General features: G+C 50.2%; 1 protein-coding gene across 1 annotated transcript in view; it reads right to left on the reverse strand.

The window, feature by feature from the left end:
* Positions 1-6,293: 6,293 nt before the first annotated feature.
* Positions 6,294-17,986, reverse strand: part of CES1 (carboxylesterase 1) — a 28,570-nt gene continuing 16,877 nt past the window's right edge. The window contains exons 8-14 of the mRNA XM_032424157.1: positions 17,480-17,518; positions 13,465-13,605; positions 12,200-12,280; positions 11,801-11,948; positions 7,927-8,058; positions 6,916-6,988; positions 6,294-6,657 (exon numbers count right to left, since the gene is read on the reverse strand). Coding sequence (XP_032280048.1) covers positions 6,474-6,657; positions 6,916-6,988; positions 7,927-8,058; positions 11,801-11,948; positions 12,200-12,280; positions 13,465-13,605; positions 17,480-17,518 — 798 coding nt within the window. The 3' untranslated portion in view covers positions 6,294-6,473. The remainder of the gene's footprint in view (positions 6,658-6,915; positions 6,989-7,926; positions 8,059-11,800; positions 11,949-12,199; positions 12,281-13,464; positions 13,606-17,479; positions 17,519-17,986) is intronic.

Genomic DNA, 17,986 nt, shown 5'->3' on the forward strand with positions numbered 1-17,986 from the left:
TGAGCTCATTTCATTTGTTTATTTCCTTTGGAAGCCAGGGGACGGAGAAGAAGAGAGCAAAGCATTCCGAGTCACAGGGACCTGGGTCTGCAGCCGCCTCGCTGGGCTCCTGGGGAGGGGGGAGCTTTATCTCTTGGGGCTTCGGGGTTCTTTGCACAAGCAAGGCTTGGATCCCATAATCGAAGGTCCCATCCAGTTAAAAAAATGTTCCTGTCTCCATGACCATGTTCTTGTGCTAGATGTACAGTGAGGGAAGCACATCGTTTACCGTAGGACTTTCCAGAACGAACTGGCGACCCGTAACCTGTGGAGTAGAACAATGTCCGATTTCTGGCCTCCAGAACGTGGATTTTTCTGGACATTCGGTAGTTCCACTTTCTCTGGTATGTCTTCAATGGATGCCAGAAACACTGGGTATTAAAAAAAAAAAAAATCCAACCCTTTTGTTTTGAGGATGTTGAGGGTGACGCGTGTCATGCCCTTGTGAGCCCCAGGATCCGCAGCTGTGGGGGCGTCCGCGTCGTTACTGCCGCCAAAGACACTGGTAAATGTGAAGTTGCTTTTGGGGTACCCGCCCTCGTCCCTCTGCTTCTCCACTTCTGTGTAAATAAGGATGGTTCCAGTGGTGCCCTTTCTGTGTCATGGACTGTGCCAATGTCATGCCGGTTTCTCTGTCTGGTGTGGATTTATTTTAAAAGCTGTTCTCTTCATGGAAAAATAAGTGTACAGAGTAATAAAGGATATTTCCTGTGCCACGAATCTGGTGGTTGGGTTCTTTCTGCCACGAAGGTAAAACGCTATGAATTGTGTAAGGCAAAGGGGTGTGTCTGCGATCAGCCTCCAGCTGGTAAAGAAGAGCCTCTGGTCATAGTGGTCCACTTCTCACCCAGATAACTCTTTGTATAACCCATGGAATAGGAGACTAGAAGTGGTGAAATCTGTAATCCCAGCTCTGAGAATTACACATATTTTTTTTAATTTTTTATTTGTTTATTTTTTAAAATTCAAACTACTTACTAAAATAGCTACATTGGTTTTATTTCCTAAGACATATTTTTATTTAAATAGAAAATGGATACCAAGTAACACCAAGTTAGGTATCTAGCTTTGCTTTTTCATTTCTGGGGCTGAATTTCAAGGGGATCAGAACCTTCAGTTGGATTACATTCAGTGCACAATCCATTACTGCATGTGTGCATTTTTCTGGGGAGAGAAGGATACATTAACCCATAGGTCCTTGTTGCCACGTACTATTGTTATTATTTTTAATAACTATTGTTACTATTTTTATTACTATTTTTAATTTTTAATTATTATTTTTAAAGTGACATTGATATAAAGGAGGTATTGACAAAAAACAATCCAGTGTATGTCTCCAAATATGTAAAGGCTATCAGGGAGTGGGTGGTGAAACCAAGGGCTGAACTGAAACCAATAATAGGAAGTCCAAGAAGAGATCTTGCAAGATTAGACCAGAACAGAGAATAGGCTGGAAGTGGTGAGCTTCCCATCACTGGAGATTTGCAAGCAGCTAGCAGACAGTGTCTCTCGGGTAGGTTATAGAGGGGACTCGGTGTCCCGCAGGGGTGGGGGAGAGAGGTTGCACAACCTCTAAAGTCCTTTCCATGGAGCTTCTTTGTGGAGAGTCATGAGCCCAACCTCGTGCGGCAGCGTTAAGACAAGCAATATCCTCGTGCCAACGATCTTGGGGTGGGGAGTGATTTGGCCTGTCGAGTGGCTGTTGGGCAGACATCCCAGAGAGGGTATTTGGATTCTGATCGTTCTGTTTGAACTCTAAAATCAGAGTTAGGGTTTTTTATAATGAATCAAATGAAAGGCAGCCCCGTTTCCAGCCTTCCCTTTGTGCGTGCTGACATTTAATGAGTAAGCCGCCCTGCGGGCGTAGAGGAGGGAGGTTGGGCCAGAAGCAGAAAGGGCAGCTCTTCTGGGGACGACGGGGCGCCTGGCAACCCTGACTGCCGCCCTGTGCCCTCAGCTGACAGATGTGGCCGGAGAGGCCCACACAGGTGAGCCTCGCTTGAGGCAACCAGCAGGCTTTTCCACGTTCCCCCATTGAATCGCACCCCTGGCCTGCTTGGGGAGAGCTATAGCTTCGTTTCTGTCTCCTTCCGAAGGCACCGAAAGGTGTGAGGCACTCTCTTTGGGCCTCTATTTGTTCATCTGTGTAATGGGTCAGGGGTTATGAAAACTGTTTATGGATGGACTTCAAGACTTTCGGAAATTTTTCAATTTTGTCTTTGATGAGTTTGTGTCTACTTCTGGGGGAGAGAGAATACATACGTGCATCAGACTCTCAGATGTTTGAGATTCATGGGTATATATATATATATATATATATATATTACCTTTGGGGGCCTCTCTCTTCTGGTGATACGTGGTGTCGGTCTCTCTTCTCCAACCCCAACCAAACGAGGATGACAACAGAGCTTATTTCTAAATGTCTGTCACCCTATTCATGTTGGGTTTTCACTGAACCCATCCCACATCCACCATGTCCTTGGTTTTCCCGACAGCGACCCTTTGAGGTTGGTGGCAAAAACCACAATGTGACCACCGGACAGACGAGGAAGTTGGGGGCTGGGGTTGACAGGTGACCCACTCACTCAAGGACTCCCAGCCACTGAAGGACAAGAGCTGGGGCCGTGGGGAGGACTAAATGTTAACATTGTGTTCAGAACAGTGCCTGCTCCGCAGTTCGTTGTTACATGTTTCGTGCAGATCAGCTCAGTGACAAATGTCCATCTCCTCCCCCTCCCCCACCTCTGCCCATTTCAAAGGCAGCCCGGCCATTGCTGCGTTTTCCTGCAGCCCAAACAGTGTCTCTGTTCCTTTGTCCCCTCTTTTGGCTGGTGCCGCCGAGGTTTGAATTGGGGTCTGGGTAGCCAAATCCGAGTCTCCCTGCGCCCCAGTGCACGTGACCCCCTGGTAGGAAGTTCAAGCTTTGGGACATACCAGGGCCCACGGGCCTTGCCAGGCAATAGCCAGGCTTCTGCAGGACCCGCCTGCCCCCCAAGCCCTCCACTGTCAGCCCCCATTAGGCTGTTGGCACGGGAGAGGCTCCCCCAGCTGGGCATCGACTCAGGCAGGCCTTGACCTCAGCTCCAACCCAGAGGAGGAGCAGACCGAAGTGTGGTGGCCAGAGACTCCCGGAAGATCTGGCAACTAAGTGGCTTCCGGTGTCCTGCTTATCAGCTCCTGGCTGTGTCGGCCTCAGGCCTGGGAGGGGCTGAGCAGCCACTGATAAGGGCTTCTCTGTCCCGTGGGCTGAGATCAGTTCCTCTCTTGGGGGGTACTCAGGGCTCAGGTCTTGCAGGCTGAGGACAGGCAAAGCTGGGTTGGCATCCACAGAGTTCCGTCGAAGCTGGCTGAGTGGGTGGGGATGCATGTCTGCTGAGCAGAGCGTTTCTGCCCGCTCCAGCTTCCCTCTCACCTTCTGGGGCCTGACTGCCTCTTAGCAACGGAAGAAGCTGATCAACACAGACTATGGCCATGGCCGCCAGATGGCGCCAACGCACACTTCTGCCGCCGCGCAGAGGCCGAGGGAAGCCGGGAGGACTAGGGGGTCTTTGTTCTCCGGACCCTCCTCAGCGCCTATGGGGACCCTCACTTCCCCGAACCAGGGGAGTGAAAAGTAATTCTTGTCTGGATGAAAAGATCCATTTGGTTTGTTTTGTTATATCTTGGGTGGATTTATTTACTCATTGATTCACTCATTGACTGATGAGAACCATACCTAGTCCTAGTACTTACCAGAGAGGAACTGGGGTGGACAAAGAAGGAATAACCCGTGTCACTGGGAAACTCTTAGTCTGATGGAGGGCGCAGATGGTATGCTGATAAGGAAACATATTGAGCACCTACTGCATGCTTATTTGTAGCCCACGGGCGTCTCCCCTGTGCCTTCAGAGTAAATCCAGACTCCTTCCTCATTTCATTCCCGCTCTCTGCTCCGGTCACCCCATACTAGCTGCAGATGTGTCCCCAAGGACACCCCATGCCCCTGAGCCTCATCCCTGAGCCTTTCCCCATCTCTCTGAAACTGGCTGACTCTTATCTGTCCCTCATGTTGTCACCCTTAAAAAAAAAGTCTTTCCTAACCTACCCCTCCCACCAAACCTGCCACAATTTGTTGAAAGGATCTTTCAGGGGACCAGCAGCCTTGGGGACAGAAGGCAGCAACCACTTCTATTTATCTCTCCTGTGTCTAGATGAGTTCCTGGCACGTGGTTGGCCCTCAGTAGATGGTTGGGTTTACAGAGATGAGTGAGACAAGGCCATCTCAAAACGTGGCAGAGAAATCACGCACAGAACCCCACCTGGGGAGACCAGAGAGGGGTGCCCACAACAGGTGATACTTGAGCTGAGTCAGGAGGAAAAATCCAGGTCATGAGACGAAGGATCTGAAGAAATATGCAGCGGAAATTTCCAAGTGGAAGGGCTGCAGAGAAAAGTAAAATCCAGGACGCCTGGGTGGCTCAGTTGGTTAAGCAACTGCCTTCGGCTCAGGTCATGATCCTGGGGTCCTGGGATCGAGTCCCTCATCGGGCTCCCCTGCTCTGCAGGGAGCCTGCTTCTCCCTCTCCCTCTGCCTGCTGCTCTCCCCTGTTGTGCTCTCTCTCTCTCTCTCTCTGTCAAATAAATAAAATCTTGAAAAAAAAAAAAGAAGTAAAATCCAGATGATGAGGGCCCTCCCAAGCTGGGATAGGGAGATGGAACTTTTTCCAGAGGGCAACGAGGAGCCATTAAAAAGTTTTAGGTCGGTGGAGGGATGCGATCATACTTGGGTGTCACATAGTGTATCTGGAGGTAGTTGCTGTGTAACAAACCACCCCTGAAACATAAAACAGCAGCCATGTATTTGGCTGATGGGTCTGCGGACCACCCGGCCAGTTCCCCCGACCTGACCAGCCTCAGCTGATCTTGACTGGGCTCACACAAGTGTCTGCAGCTGTGGGTCAGTGGGAGGCTGGCTGGTCTTCGACAGCCTCTGCTGGCACGGCCCCCCTCTGTGGGATGTGCCATTCCCAGCAGGCTGGCCTGGGCTTGTTCACACGGCAGTCACGGGGGCTCAAGAGCGTGCGTGCACACGGGCAGGGCCTCTTGAGGCACGGCGTCACTTCTGCCATATTTTACTGCCAAAGCAAGTGAAGAGGCCAGCCCAGACTCTTAATGAGTGGAGCTGCAAACTCAGACAGCAAAGGGCGCGTCTATAGCAAGGTGAACACAAGGGTGGCCATTCAGATGGCTCGCTCTGGCTCCGAAGCGTGGAGGGTAAGGGGAAGGGAGACCAGTTGGGAACCTTTCGCCAACCCAGCTGGGAGGCCAAGGACAGATCCTTTGCAGAGAAGTGCTACGTGAGTGGGGTTTCCTGAGCGCTTTGGAGGTGCCCAGAACTGGATTAGTCCTGTTGGAGGCTGGGAAGACCACCAGGGCCAAGAGACAATTCATCTCCGGGGAAGTAGGAGTGAGACTTGGGAAGAGCCTACCTAAGCCGCCCCTGCATGGTTAGGAGTCTGGAGGCTGCAAGAGACCAATCTGAATGCTGCCCCTGGAAGTGTCAGCTCAGGCACAATCCAGAACCCCCGGGGACATTGCTGGGGGTCTCTGCCTGGAGTTACGGTCCTGGATCCATCCCTGAAGCAGGTGTGGCTATATGGACATCACCCACTAGAGGGCAGCAGAGAACCGCCAGTCAAATGGGTGCCTTTGGCAGGAAGCCCCTGAACTCAGGAGATCAGGACAAGCCCAGAATAGGATTTTTATGAAGTGTCCTGCTCAGGAAGGAAGGACTGCTCTGCAGGCTCAAGTTCTAGAGCCAGACTGCTAAGGTTTACACCCCAGCTCTTTCACCAGAGTGGGCTTCATAGGTGTGAGACCCAGAGCCCTAGGCTCATGGTTGCTTTCATGCTCTGCTATTGTCATCTTGAAATTCTTAATAATTTGTTAAGTAAAGGCTTATTTTTATTTTGCACAGAAAATTATGTACTTGGTCCTGTCTGCCACTTCCTCGTTGAGTTTTCTCAGGCCTCGTGTTAACGTTCATGAGGTTGATAGCACGTATTCCCCTCAAAGTGTTGCATGGAAGGAGGGACACTGCACTCTGGCCACCCCACATCCCGTTGTTGGAAGCTGTTGAGGGCCCAGACACACGGAGCAGAGGCAGAGTCCCCCTTGGAAGCTCCCAGGGCCAAGCCGTCCCCACCAGAGGCACCTTCCAGACAATGGTGCACACCCTATTCATCCTTTTCTGAGCCCAAGACACAGATGCTGACTTGGTCTCCAAAAGAATTTATTCCCCAAATTGAAGCCACGATTCCCCCTCCCTGACCTCTGCCTTCCTCCACCACACAATCCCCAGCCTTCACAATAAGATCCTCTTTGGCTCATAAATATCTTCTGTAGAACACCCCTGTCTGGGCTCCCCGGGCCCCAAGGCCAACCAGGCCCCCCATTCACAGCTCGACGTGTTTTGTGTGAGGTGGCTTTTCCGCTGCCCCCTCGGCCAGAAGCTCAGTCCAGAAAACCACTTCCTTGTCTTTTAGCTTCTGAGCTGGCTGAGTGGTGACTCCAATCTGCAGGTACCCTTCCTTCTGGTCGTATGGGGGCCAAGAGGGTAGCCCGTCCCCATTGGGGTTCCTGGGAACAGAAGCAAGTGAGAATTACCCAAAGCTACTGTGGGGTCCCCCAACAACACTTTGAGATTTGCGAGACCTCTTGGTTTCATTTCCGCCAGGAAGCTCATCCACCTCCAGAGGCAGGGAGCTCACCACATCCTAGGGAGCCTGTCCACTCTCCGAGAACTCTCCTTGTCAGGGTCCCAGGGCTGGGAGTCAACATGCCCGGCCCTCCCCCAACCTTCCCCCAGCCTTGCTCCATCTTTGCCCCTGGGCTCACCCATTCCGGGCGAAGTTGGCCCATAGTTTCATCACCATCTTGCTGAGTCTGACCTCCTCTTCTGAGGCACCTCCTGTGGGGAAGAAGAAAAAAAGCCTTCGCTACTCCAAGCGTGGTTTGTGGTCAGCAGCCCTGGACACCTCAAGGGAAATCCAGAATCTGAGCCCTACTCGGGATCTGCTGCATCAAACCCGCATTTCAGGAAGATCTGGGTAATCTGTGTGCACTTTCAGCTCGGGAGCTCCCGACGGAGGACGCGGGAGAGGGCTGCGGTCAGTCCTCTACGCTTATACATCCTGCCCTCCCCTCCCCCGTCGAGGTCCCAGCGCCATACCCAGCGGGTCCCCCACGGCAACCCCACCTCGGGATTGTGCTCCTTGGGGCCTTTCCTCCATCTCCTTTACCCACCCACATTTTCACAGAATCTGAAAAATAACCCGAGCGCTTTACACCCAGAGGCACTAGTATGTCACAAACAGCCCTGAGGCGGGTCTCACGCCTGTCCTCTCTAACTGCTGCTGGTTAGGACATTGGAGATATTTGTGAGAGGTCTTCTTTAAAGTATTATGTGATTAAATATATTAAGTTTAGAAACATGAGTTTTAGGTAGATAGATGGCTGAATAGACAGACACACAGACGCACATTAGTCCCGATTCAAGGTCAACACCCATTCTGACCTTACTCTCACATTCTGACACGCTCTTGTGAGTGGGCAGTGAGTGGTGGCATTCTGGCCCTTGAGCAGGACCCTGCAGGTGACCTGCCAGGTGTCTTAGGGATACCTGGGCCCAAATTCTCAGAGACACTACAAACAGGGACACATGTTTATACCTTCTCCATCATGTGTGTCGAAGTAAGAGAAAGGTTGGAAACCTTTGTAGCTCAGCCCTACTCTGGTGTATTTGGTAAGAACCAGAGAGAAAGGGGGACCTGCCCAAGGCCACCACCAAACTGAGACTCAAGCCCAGATCTTCTAACTCCAAGTCTGTAGTCACCAAAGGGCCATCACCTTTCAAAAGTGGGGCCCCGAAGACGGAGAAGAGCTCGTCCCCGTGGTCCCCTACCACCATCTTGGGTTTCAGGTCTGACGAGAAGCTTGGACGATACTGGAACTCATACATGTAGGTGGGGGCTCCGGCATCTGGGAAGAGATGGATTCACACACAGTTCATTTTAGCAGACGCACACCTGGATGGCGCCGAGGTCTCCGGGGCCCTGGGTGCTCAGGGACAGGGAGGTCCACCCGGGTCCTGGGTACACAACAACAGCAGCATTAATAGCCACTGCCCAGTGACAGAGCCAACTGTGAGCTAGACACTGTGTGGACCTGCAGAAAACCCCCGGTTACCAGCACAACAGAGAAACAGAGCTTTGGGAAAGGTCCGTGATTTGCTTAAAGACGCACCGTTGGTGGAGGTGAAACAGGCTTTGAGGCAGGTATTGAGTGGCTCAATGAATGCAGGTTGAATGAATGAAATGTTGAAACTGGGGGCGTAAATCCGTGCGAACTGACTATCGTTATGGGGCCTCGGGCCAGTCCCCACAGACGCCGTTGCCTACGATGCGTTCACACACACATCTACGTGTATACTGCTGACGCTCCCACCTTTCACTAGAAACGGGCTGGGTCTGATTCCTTCGCAGGCTGTCTGCGGCCCAGCAGGTGCCTTCTATTCTGCCCAGTTTGAACGGTTTCCAGTGTTTTTCTCACCTAATTTCTAGGGAGGAGTGATGCAAATCCGAGATGCTGGTCTGACAGCTATTTAAATACAAACGTGGGGAAAGGGCACAATCTGTCTCTTGCATTTCGGGAAACCAAAACCCAACATTTTCTATTTCTCCATCACCTCGTATCTTGCTTCCTGCCAGGCCCAGGGTGGTGGCAGCAGAGAGAAGGGGGGTCTCTAAGGGAGGACAAAGGTGGCTCTCTCGTCCTTTGCCAGTCCCTGCTCTTGGAACCCCCTCTCTGAGCCCCCAGAAGGGGTCAGCTTTCCTGCAGATGGCTTCATCCAGAGCTGTTCACCCACTCCTTCAGGGCTAAGTTGGGGGCCAGCACCCCGGGGAGCTCAGTGCTTTGCATGGACCCTAGTGCCCCACAGAGGAGTGACTCTGATGGGGGGACAGCCGGGCCCCCAATGGGGCTGGAGGAGACATTGTAGAGCTTTTTCCCCCGTGTGTACAATAACAAACTTGGAAGGAGCAGAAACAATGGATGAACAAAAAGATCACTTATAATCCCACCACTCGAAAACACCTGTGTTCGTATTTTAGCATATATCATATCTATGCATATGAAATGGGATGATGTTGTATATGTCATTTTGAAATAAATGATAATCATTTCTCCATATCATTAAATATTTGTCCAAAAATGACTTAACCATATATGCCATCCCCGCATGAAGATGTGCAATAATTTATTGAATTGCCTCCCTCAGCCCCGTCAATGCTCCCTTGATTTAGCAAGAGGTGTTGTCTGAAAGAAGCAACCCCCTGTGGGTCTGAAATCCACCTGTTAGCAGCTGCTTCAAGGTAAGCAGAACTCGCTGAGAGAAGGGGCTGTAACTTCGCTTCCACCACTCAGAAGTTTTAGGAAGGAGCTCCTTGACTTTTCGTGAAGGAGAGAACTTCTTTGGGCAGCGCGCTTGCACAAAAGATAATTTTCCTTTTCTTCACCCCCCCCCTTTTTTTTAGCTTTCTGCCTAAAACCACGGAGATGTATAAAATTCCTACAAGCACAACACAAGTTTCCAAAGGAAAGTAGGGCACAGATTAGGATAACAGGAAAACAGGAGAAGCAGGGAGGACAGAGTTAGTAATCTAAGTATGCCATTGAAAACATGGCGATGGTCTTTCTTTCTTTCTTTCTTTTTTTTTTGGCAAGGAAAAGTTTATGAAATCGGCAGCATTATCTTTATTTTTAAATCTGAGTTTCCCAAGTGAGAGAATTAAGAAATCCCTCTCATACACTGGAAAGGAATTTCACAACATGATCAGGAATTTTAAAATGCTCTTAGGGCCCCGCCTGGGAATTTCACTTCTAATAACCAATCCTAAGAAAACTTTTAGAGACTTGGTTAAAGATTTATGCACATAAGGCTGAGCATAATCTTTTTTCTTGTGTTAAAATACGGATCTGGCTAGACTAAATATCCAATAGGACAGGAATGCTAGAGTAAATTTTGATGCATCATTCTGTGAAATAGTGGATGTTTTTGAAGACTTTTCATTGATATTGAACAAAGGCTTACAAAATAGTGTTTTATGAACAAAACATGATATAACATTAATTTCTAAGTTATATATAAGATGTGGAAAGATTATTCGAAGAAATATATCAAAAATTTATAGCAGCTGTTTCTCAGTGGAGGAATTTAGAGTAGTATCGAATTTCTTCTTCACGTGTTCCCACATAATATCCCAGTGTAGGATATTAAATTTATATTCAGAGAAGTTCTTTCTTATCAGAAAGAGAGTGAGACAAATACAAAATGAAAGAATACCATCGATAAAATCTGTGTAGTCATGGTAAGACTCTGAATTCAAAGTCACGGGATACCAGATTAAAAAAACCCAAGTCCAGTAAGGCTGGGGACCAGCAGACAAAGCAGAATAAAATACCACAAATCAGACTTGTATCCAGAGGCAAGACCAAGTTTATGAAAGAGCAAATTTGACCTCAGGTGGCCCCTGGCTGATGAGTTTCGTCAGGACCCTCGAGAGGAGGAAGGAGCACCTGCACTCACTATACTGAGGGCTTGGGAACAGAGCAGGTCAGTTCAGATGCTTTTTCTCATGCCTAGAAAGTCCTGAACTTTAAAACCCTCCCAGCATGGTTAGAAAGAGGTCTGCACCAAGAACCATTTCCTGGCTTGCAGACCAGGTGAAGGAGGGGTCCTGTGAGGACCTCAAAAAGACACTCAGAAGGGATGCATCCTCTCTCGATGAGCTTATCCATCCCTGATCTCATACTCCACCTACACAGCCTCAGATCAATGTTGGACGGTCCTGTGGTAGGCCCACCACACACCAGGATGGACAGAAGCCAGCAGCAGACGTGGACACTCTCTAGAACACCTGTCTCCACACCTCCCACTGCTCGCTTTTGTTTTGTTTTGTTTTGTTTTGTTTGGTCTTGGACCAGCCTGATTCTCCGCTTGGCTTCAGTCTACCCCCAGCTCCATTAGATAACAAACTAGTTTGCCCCTAGCTCTGATCTTGGAAACCTTCCAAGACGTGTCTTCTAAGACTTGCCCTCTGGGCCCAGAGACCACCGTGACGTCAGGGGAGGAGCCCCTGTGGCAGATGCTGCTGGTCCCTCATCACATCCCCAGCTTCTGGGCACACTGGCTGGACTTCCACCTCTGGCATCCGTAGCTCTTTGCCTGAGGTCTTTGGCCACCAAGTGACCATTCTGCCCAGGTGTGCAGCAAGTCAGAGCTCCAGGGAATTAATAGCCCCTTGGGAACCGGCTTTAACCCATGACCCCCGGGAGTGGGAGGCTAAATACCCCAGCTCCCTTGCCACTGGCACGGAATAGCCCTGAGACATAACTGGAGACATGACACCTCACAGTGGATACCTGCTTACTGTGCAGCTCCGGTTGGCTTCCTTCTCCTTTCTGTGCCACTTCTCCTCTCCTCTACTGGTGTGTTCTGGGATCCCCTCTCGAATAAGCTACTTGCATTCAAATCCTCTTTTCAGAGTTGCCTTCTGGTGGACCCAAAGTGAGACGGTGCCCCTATCCCAGGCCATATGGGATTGGCCCTGGGGGCCTGACCCTTGGTGGTTTCCACATATGTGTCTATGCTGAGAAGTGGGCAGGACAGACAGAGAAGCTGGTGGGGTCGCTGTCCCTCTCCTGTCCAACCTCTGGGACTCACCTCTGTGGTGACGGGCCACAGTCACAGATGGGACACCAAATACCAAATCTCCTAACATGTCCAAGAACAGGTCCTTGTTTTTGACAGGGTCATCTGTCCCTCCTAAAAACTTCTCAGTGGCCAGTGGAGTCAGCTCCTCAGGGATTCCCTGAAATGGACCAGAAGTAGAAGTGACCCCTGCCCCCGGCCTGGTGAATGATGCAGCTTCTAGAGCCCAGGATGGCTGTACGAATGGTGACTCTCTCCAGCCCTATGCAACCACCCCCCACCCTGTGTGTGAGGGGGACAGAACCCTCCATCCCGGGGCTTTGCCCTGCCATTTAATTGCTCAGCGATTTGGGGCAAGTCTCTGTCCCTCTTTGGGTCTCAGACAGTTCCTGTGGTTCCCTAGTCTCTTACAACAATGGGGTAGGACTTCCACAAGAGTGATGCGGCCGTCTTCTGGTCCAGCTTGCCCTCAGAGAGTGGGTAACCCATCATCTGTTAGGACAACAGTGACACAATTGTGAATCATCAAGAACTAGCAGAAAGAATCAAACTTACCAACAAACCACACCAATACAGGCTAAAGGTCACTTTGTCATGACTTAGACAAGCACGGGTCCTTGACGTGTTGGGCAAAATCAGTGAAACAAATGGGCTTATATTATCCAGAAACTCAGGCTGTGCCAAAGGATAAAGTCAATGTGAAGAGAAGCTGTCCCAGGACTTTGCAGTATGTGTGTGTGTGCATCAGGCAAGAATCCCCACCCTGGACATGGTGACACACAGGAAAGGTTTAGGCCTGGCTAGCGTTGAAGCAGAGGGCTCTGGGGCAAGGAACACAGACCTTACAAATACCCACACTTGTCTCAGATGACCTGGGAAGCCCCAAATCCCGCCATTATGGCTTTGGTCCATCAGTGACCTCTGAAAGTCTGTGAAGTGAGAACAGCAGAACTCTGCACCTAACGCTCCATCCAAACCTCCACATCAAGGGACTTGACCAAACTCTAGCCTTGGCTGCCAACAGCTTAAGTTCTCATCCCAGGAATGGATGGGGAAAATGTCCCAGTGCCCCTTCAAATGTTTGCCTGAGAGAGCTCCTGGCCACCAGGGGGAATTTACCATTTGTTCTGGCCAAAACCTGGCGATAGGGTGATAGGTCCCCGAGCCCCCTCTTCGAGTGGCTACTTTAGAGAGCTTGCAATCACAAATCCTTCTCTGCCCTCTGAGATGTAAATCTACCACCCAAAACTGTTTCCTCCAGGCCTGGAGAGCCACCTCTCGAAATGCAGACCTTCAGCCAGGAAGCCTTGTCCTCTCCCAGGCTCTGTGGGAGTGGGAAGGCCTGGCTCCGGGGGGCACCTTGCGGCAAACTGCCCCACTGCCTTCTGTCAGAGACAGAAATGTGTCTGCCCAGCGATCATCCCCCCCAGGCCCTCCCGATGCCCACATTTCAGGATTCTTAGATCGGAAGGCAAGAGAGTGTTTGGGGAAAAGGGTCCCCAGGTGACACTTGGGCCACCCTAGAGAAGCTCCCCATGGAAATGTCAACCTGTGTGAAGGGGAGAGCTATTCTGGATTCAGAGGGGGGTCCGGAGAAGGAGGAGCCCTGCAAGCAGAGATGGGGGGGTGATGCGATGGGTGGGGGAGGAGAACCGAAGGGGACCCCACATTCTCACCATTGGAAGAAGCCAGCCAAACTCTTGCTTGTTGATTCCGATGATGTAGGGAACAGAGTTGAATTTCTTTTCAGCCAGAATCTCTTCAGGCATCTTTGGCAGCAGAACACCATCAACCACCGTGGGCAGGAAGGGGTGATTCTGGGGAGGAGGGCGTCATGGTGTCCGGGCTTCCCTTCTAGAGCCCACACGCACGGCCCCCTCTCCACCGGCCTGAGCAGGAAGCCAGCACCCCAGACCTGCATGGCCACGGGAAGTGGCCACAGAATTCAAGCTCCCGAACAAAGGGGCCAAGTGCATGTGACCCCAGAGGGCAGAACGTCGACTCAGTAACTAGCAGTGGTAAGGTGATGGGGGCAAAACTCACTCAAATTGAAATACACAGGGGTGTCTGGGTGGCTGGGTCCGTTGAGCAATGGACTCTTGATTTTGGCTCAGGTAATGATCTCAGGGTCGTAAGATCAAGCCCTGCATTGGGCTCTACACTGAGCATGAAGCCTTCTTAAGATTCTCTCTCTCTCTCTCTCCTTCTGCCCCTCCCCACCACCTCCCCCGTTGTGTGCCCTCTCTTTCTCTAAAATATATATATATGTATAAATATATACATATTTTCATATATACATATTTTAAAGATTTTATTTATTTATTTGAGAGAGAGAGGGCACAAGTGGGAGAAGGGGCAGAGAGAGAAAGAGAAGCAGACTCCTTGCTGACATGGGGCTCGATCACAGGACCCCGAGATCATGACCGGAGCCAAAGGCAGACGCTTAACTGACTGAGCCACCGAGGTGCCCTTATTTTCATACATTTATATGCATATAAGTATACATTAAATTAAATATAAATGTATTAAATTTATAAATGTATAAAATAGATAACTGTGTATATATTGAAATTTATAAACATATGCATTTTATACGATTTTAATATAAACACATAAAATATATATATGTACGTATTTCTATATCTCAATTTGAAGTACATGTTTGCCTATATGATCTCTAGCTACAGTCAGTTCTTGTATCCATGCTTGTTCAGTTCTATAAAAGCCGCTGTGAACTCTGAACTAGCAAGTGCTGAGCCACTGCTCCTGGGGGAGGTACAATGTCAGGTTCCTGCAAGTATCTGGTCACATTTTCATCAGCCCTGTTTTATGCGTGTTTAAAGACACCCGATGTAACATGCATTGCTCACAGAAAATGAATTATGTGTAGTGTTTATTTATAATAGGACACCAGCTGAGAAGGGCTCACCATTCCCTGGGCCCTGGGTAACGTGCCTGGAGCTTCCTTGACCTTCAGCCTCACGACCATGTCATCTGTGATCCACTGTCATCTCACAAAACCTCTCGCAGCGTCATCACACACTAGATGTTACTTTAGCGCTTGCCCGAGCAGCCTCAGACAGATTGGCAAGTTGCGTCTTCCTCTTCTTGCATGGTGGCCTTATTGATCCATTACCACTGAGCTCACGACCCACAGCCCAGTGAGCCACCTTGAATGAAGCTGATCTAACACTCGACTTTTCTCCACAAGGCACATCAGAGTCTCTTGCCCTTAGGAGCATGGGACAGCACCTTAGCGCTGTGCCCACGGCCATTTTCAAAAGTGAAACCAGCAAGAGAAAGCACAGAAATGCGGAAAATGTGGCCCGACGTAGACCGTGCAAAGGACACATGTTAATAGTGTGAGACATGAGACAAGACGACAGAGGGTGGCCATGTTTGATCTCCAGCGAGAGCCTCCGCATGGTCACTCAAGCTTTTTGTCACTCTGTGCGCATCCACGAATGATAGCAAAAGTGCCTCGACCATTGATTTTGGGGTTACACATACATTTTAGTGAGTCGATGAATTCACAAATAAAGAATTCACCATTAATAAGGATCGACTGTATTTAGCTGTCTCTATTTAAACAGAAGCTGGTATTGGGGGCACCTGGGTGGCTCAACCAGATAAGCGTCTGACTCTCGATTTTGGCTCAGGTCATGATCTCAGGGCCCTGGGATTGAGCCCCTCATCAGGCTCTGTGCTTAGCGTGAAGTCTGCTTGTCCCTCTACCTCTGCTCCTCCCCCTGTGCTCTCTCTCTCTCTAGCTCTAAAATAAATAAATAAATAAATAAAATCTTTAAACATAAGCTGCTACTGATAAACAGTTCGCTTCAAGGAGGTAGTGAGCTCCCCATCACTCAAGGTGCTTACATGAAGACCCAACTCCCTACCGGAGAGGAAAAGCACAAATAAAAGCATCAGGGATGGGCTCACATTGCACTGAAAAACGTCTTCATTTTTGGTGTTACCTTTGATGAAAATTACTCACATGGGCCCAAAGCCTCCTCCAGTCTGGGCATGGCCTAGGAGGCTCAGCCGGTGCAGAACATCTTATGCACAATGCCTGGCAGAGAGCACCACACGGCTATGCTCTGAAGGAATAACTCCATGGGGGCGAGGGTACTGGTCTTGTAAGGAAGGCCAGCCTTTAAAGGAGGTGACATGCCCTGACCTATGTTTACAAGGGTCAGTCTGGCAGCATCGTGGGGCAAGGGTGGGGAGGAGACGTAGAGGTGAAAGATAGTCCAAGTCCAGGGGAGACTTTCATCCCACATCCTGTCCATTAGCAAACCCTGTCAGCCATGACCTCAGAATTATCCAGATTCTGGCCCCGTCTCACCATCCCCCCTGCCATGGGCCCAGCCTGGGGCCGCCATGGCCCGTCCTGCTGCAGCTCAGGGGCCTCCCAGCTGGTCTCCCTGGGGCTGCCCTACCCTTCCCTACCTTCAGTTTGCATGCAGCAATCAAAAAGCCCTTTTGTAAACCCACGGTCAACTCCCTCCTCTGTTCAAAACCCTCCCAAAACTTCCCATCTCACTTGAAATCAAACTCCGAGTCCTCTAAAGGGACCACCCCCACCTCTCTTTCCTTTTTTGCCCCAAGCCTGTTCCCTACCCTGACTCCCTCCGCACCAGCCACACTGGCCTCTTGCCTCAGGACCTTTGCAGCTGCTGTTCCCTCTGCCTAGAATACTCTTCCTCCAGTTTTCCTGACGGCTGCCTTCCTCCCCGCCTCCAGAACTTGGCCCCAATGTCACCTTCTTGTTGAGCCATTCCCTGACCCTGCTATGCAAATCCAAACCACCGCAAACCCTATCCCCATTCCTCACTTTCTTTTTCTCCATAGCAAGGACCATCACCAAACGCATGACATATCTTTTTTGTTACTGTACTCTTCCTTCACTCCAAGGGGGCAGGGCATTATATTTGTTTTGCCTGTTTTATTGTTATTTCCCCAGCTGCTGAATCAGGTCCCCGCACATAGTAAGTGCTAATGAAATCTTTGCTGAGTGAATCTCAGGGAATCCTCACAACACGTTTTAAGGTAGGTGCCAGTATCCCCAGGAGAGAGCAGAGAGCACAGGACTGTAACATGTGGCAGAGATAATGTCTCAGAACCTGTCAATGTGCTGGAAGGCACAAGGCAGGAGGAAGGAGATGGGGAGGCTCCTGGAGTTCCAGGTGTGGCTGGGAGGGTGGTGTCCTTGGGGCTGAGATTCTTGGCCCCTTTCGGAGGGCCCTGCTAACCGTGTAGCTTGCACAGCTCATCAACACTGCAGCCTCCCGGGAAAGACCTAGCTCCTCAGTGAAGGTTCCTGAAGAAACTCCTCATCCATCTATCTCCACCACCCTATAGTGGAAGTTTCTAGTCCAGTCCTCTCCTGAGGGACAATTTTGGGAGCAGGAAATGTAAACAAGAAGTGGGGGGTAGGTTGGGCCCAAGGGACACAGAGGTGATAACTGGGAGCACTGAGCTGGGAGTCAAGGGAACCCATTCCAGTCCCTTGTCTGGTCCACTTGGCTGTGTTATCCAGGCAAGTTGCTGGCCCTCTCTGGGCCTCAGCAATGTAAACACAAGGAGCTACCATGAGCCCCAAGGGAGGATTTTTTTCATTCATATTTAACTGGAGCTTAAACATGTCAAGACTTAAAACGTGTAATCAAGAAACCAAAAGTCCTTCCTTACCTCTCTGGGGTCTCCAAACAAATCAAGAGTGAAAAATTTCTGTGAAGACAAAGGCAGAGAGTGTGCGTGAGAAGGCTTCCACGGACAAAAGCTCATCTTCGTGAGCGGAGTGCCGAGGGCATCAGGTTCTCCCTCCCGGTGCCACCCTGGCCCCCGTGGGCAGGGGCAGAGGTGTAGGTGTGGGATGGGGGTGTGGAGTGCTGGAGAAGCCGGCTCTCTGCTGTTCCTGCCTGCCTTGCCCTCCATCCATTTCCCCTTCTTGGTCCCTTAGACAACACTATCCCAGTCATCCTTTGGGGGACCTCCCTTTTCCCCATTTTCACGCCACAGATCCAGGCATCTATATGTAACCTGGGGTGCCCCATCTCTCTGACCACAGAGATTAGTTCAGGTATGCGCACATAACCATGTCAATCCAATAGACTTTACCCCAAAACTTTTGTTGGAATTATTGTGAACCGTGTCTAAACAGGTAAGATGTAAGTCTAGATGCTCTCGCTGACTTTA

The sequence above is a fragment of the Phoca vitulina genome, unplaced genomic scaffold, assembly GCF_004348235.1.
Source record: "Phoca vitulina isolate PV1807 unplaced genomic scaffold, GSC_HSeal_1.0 scaffold30, whole genome shotgun sequence".
NCBI classification, from domain to species: domain Eukaryota; kingdom Metazoa; phylum Chordata; class Mammalia; order Carnivora; family Phocidae; genus Phoca; species Phoca vitulina.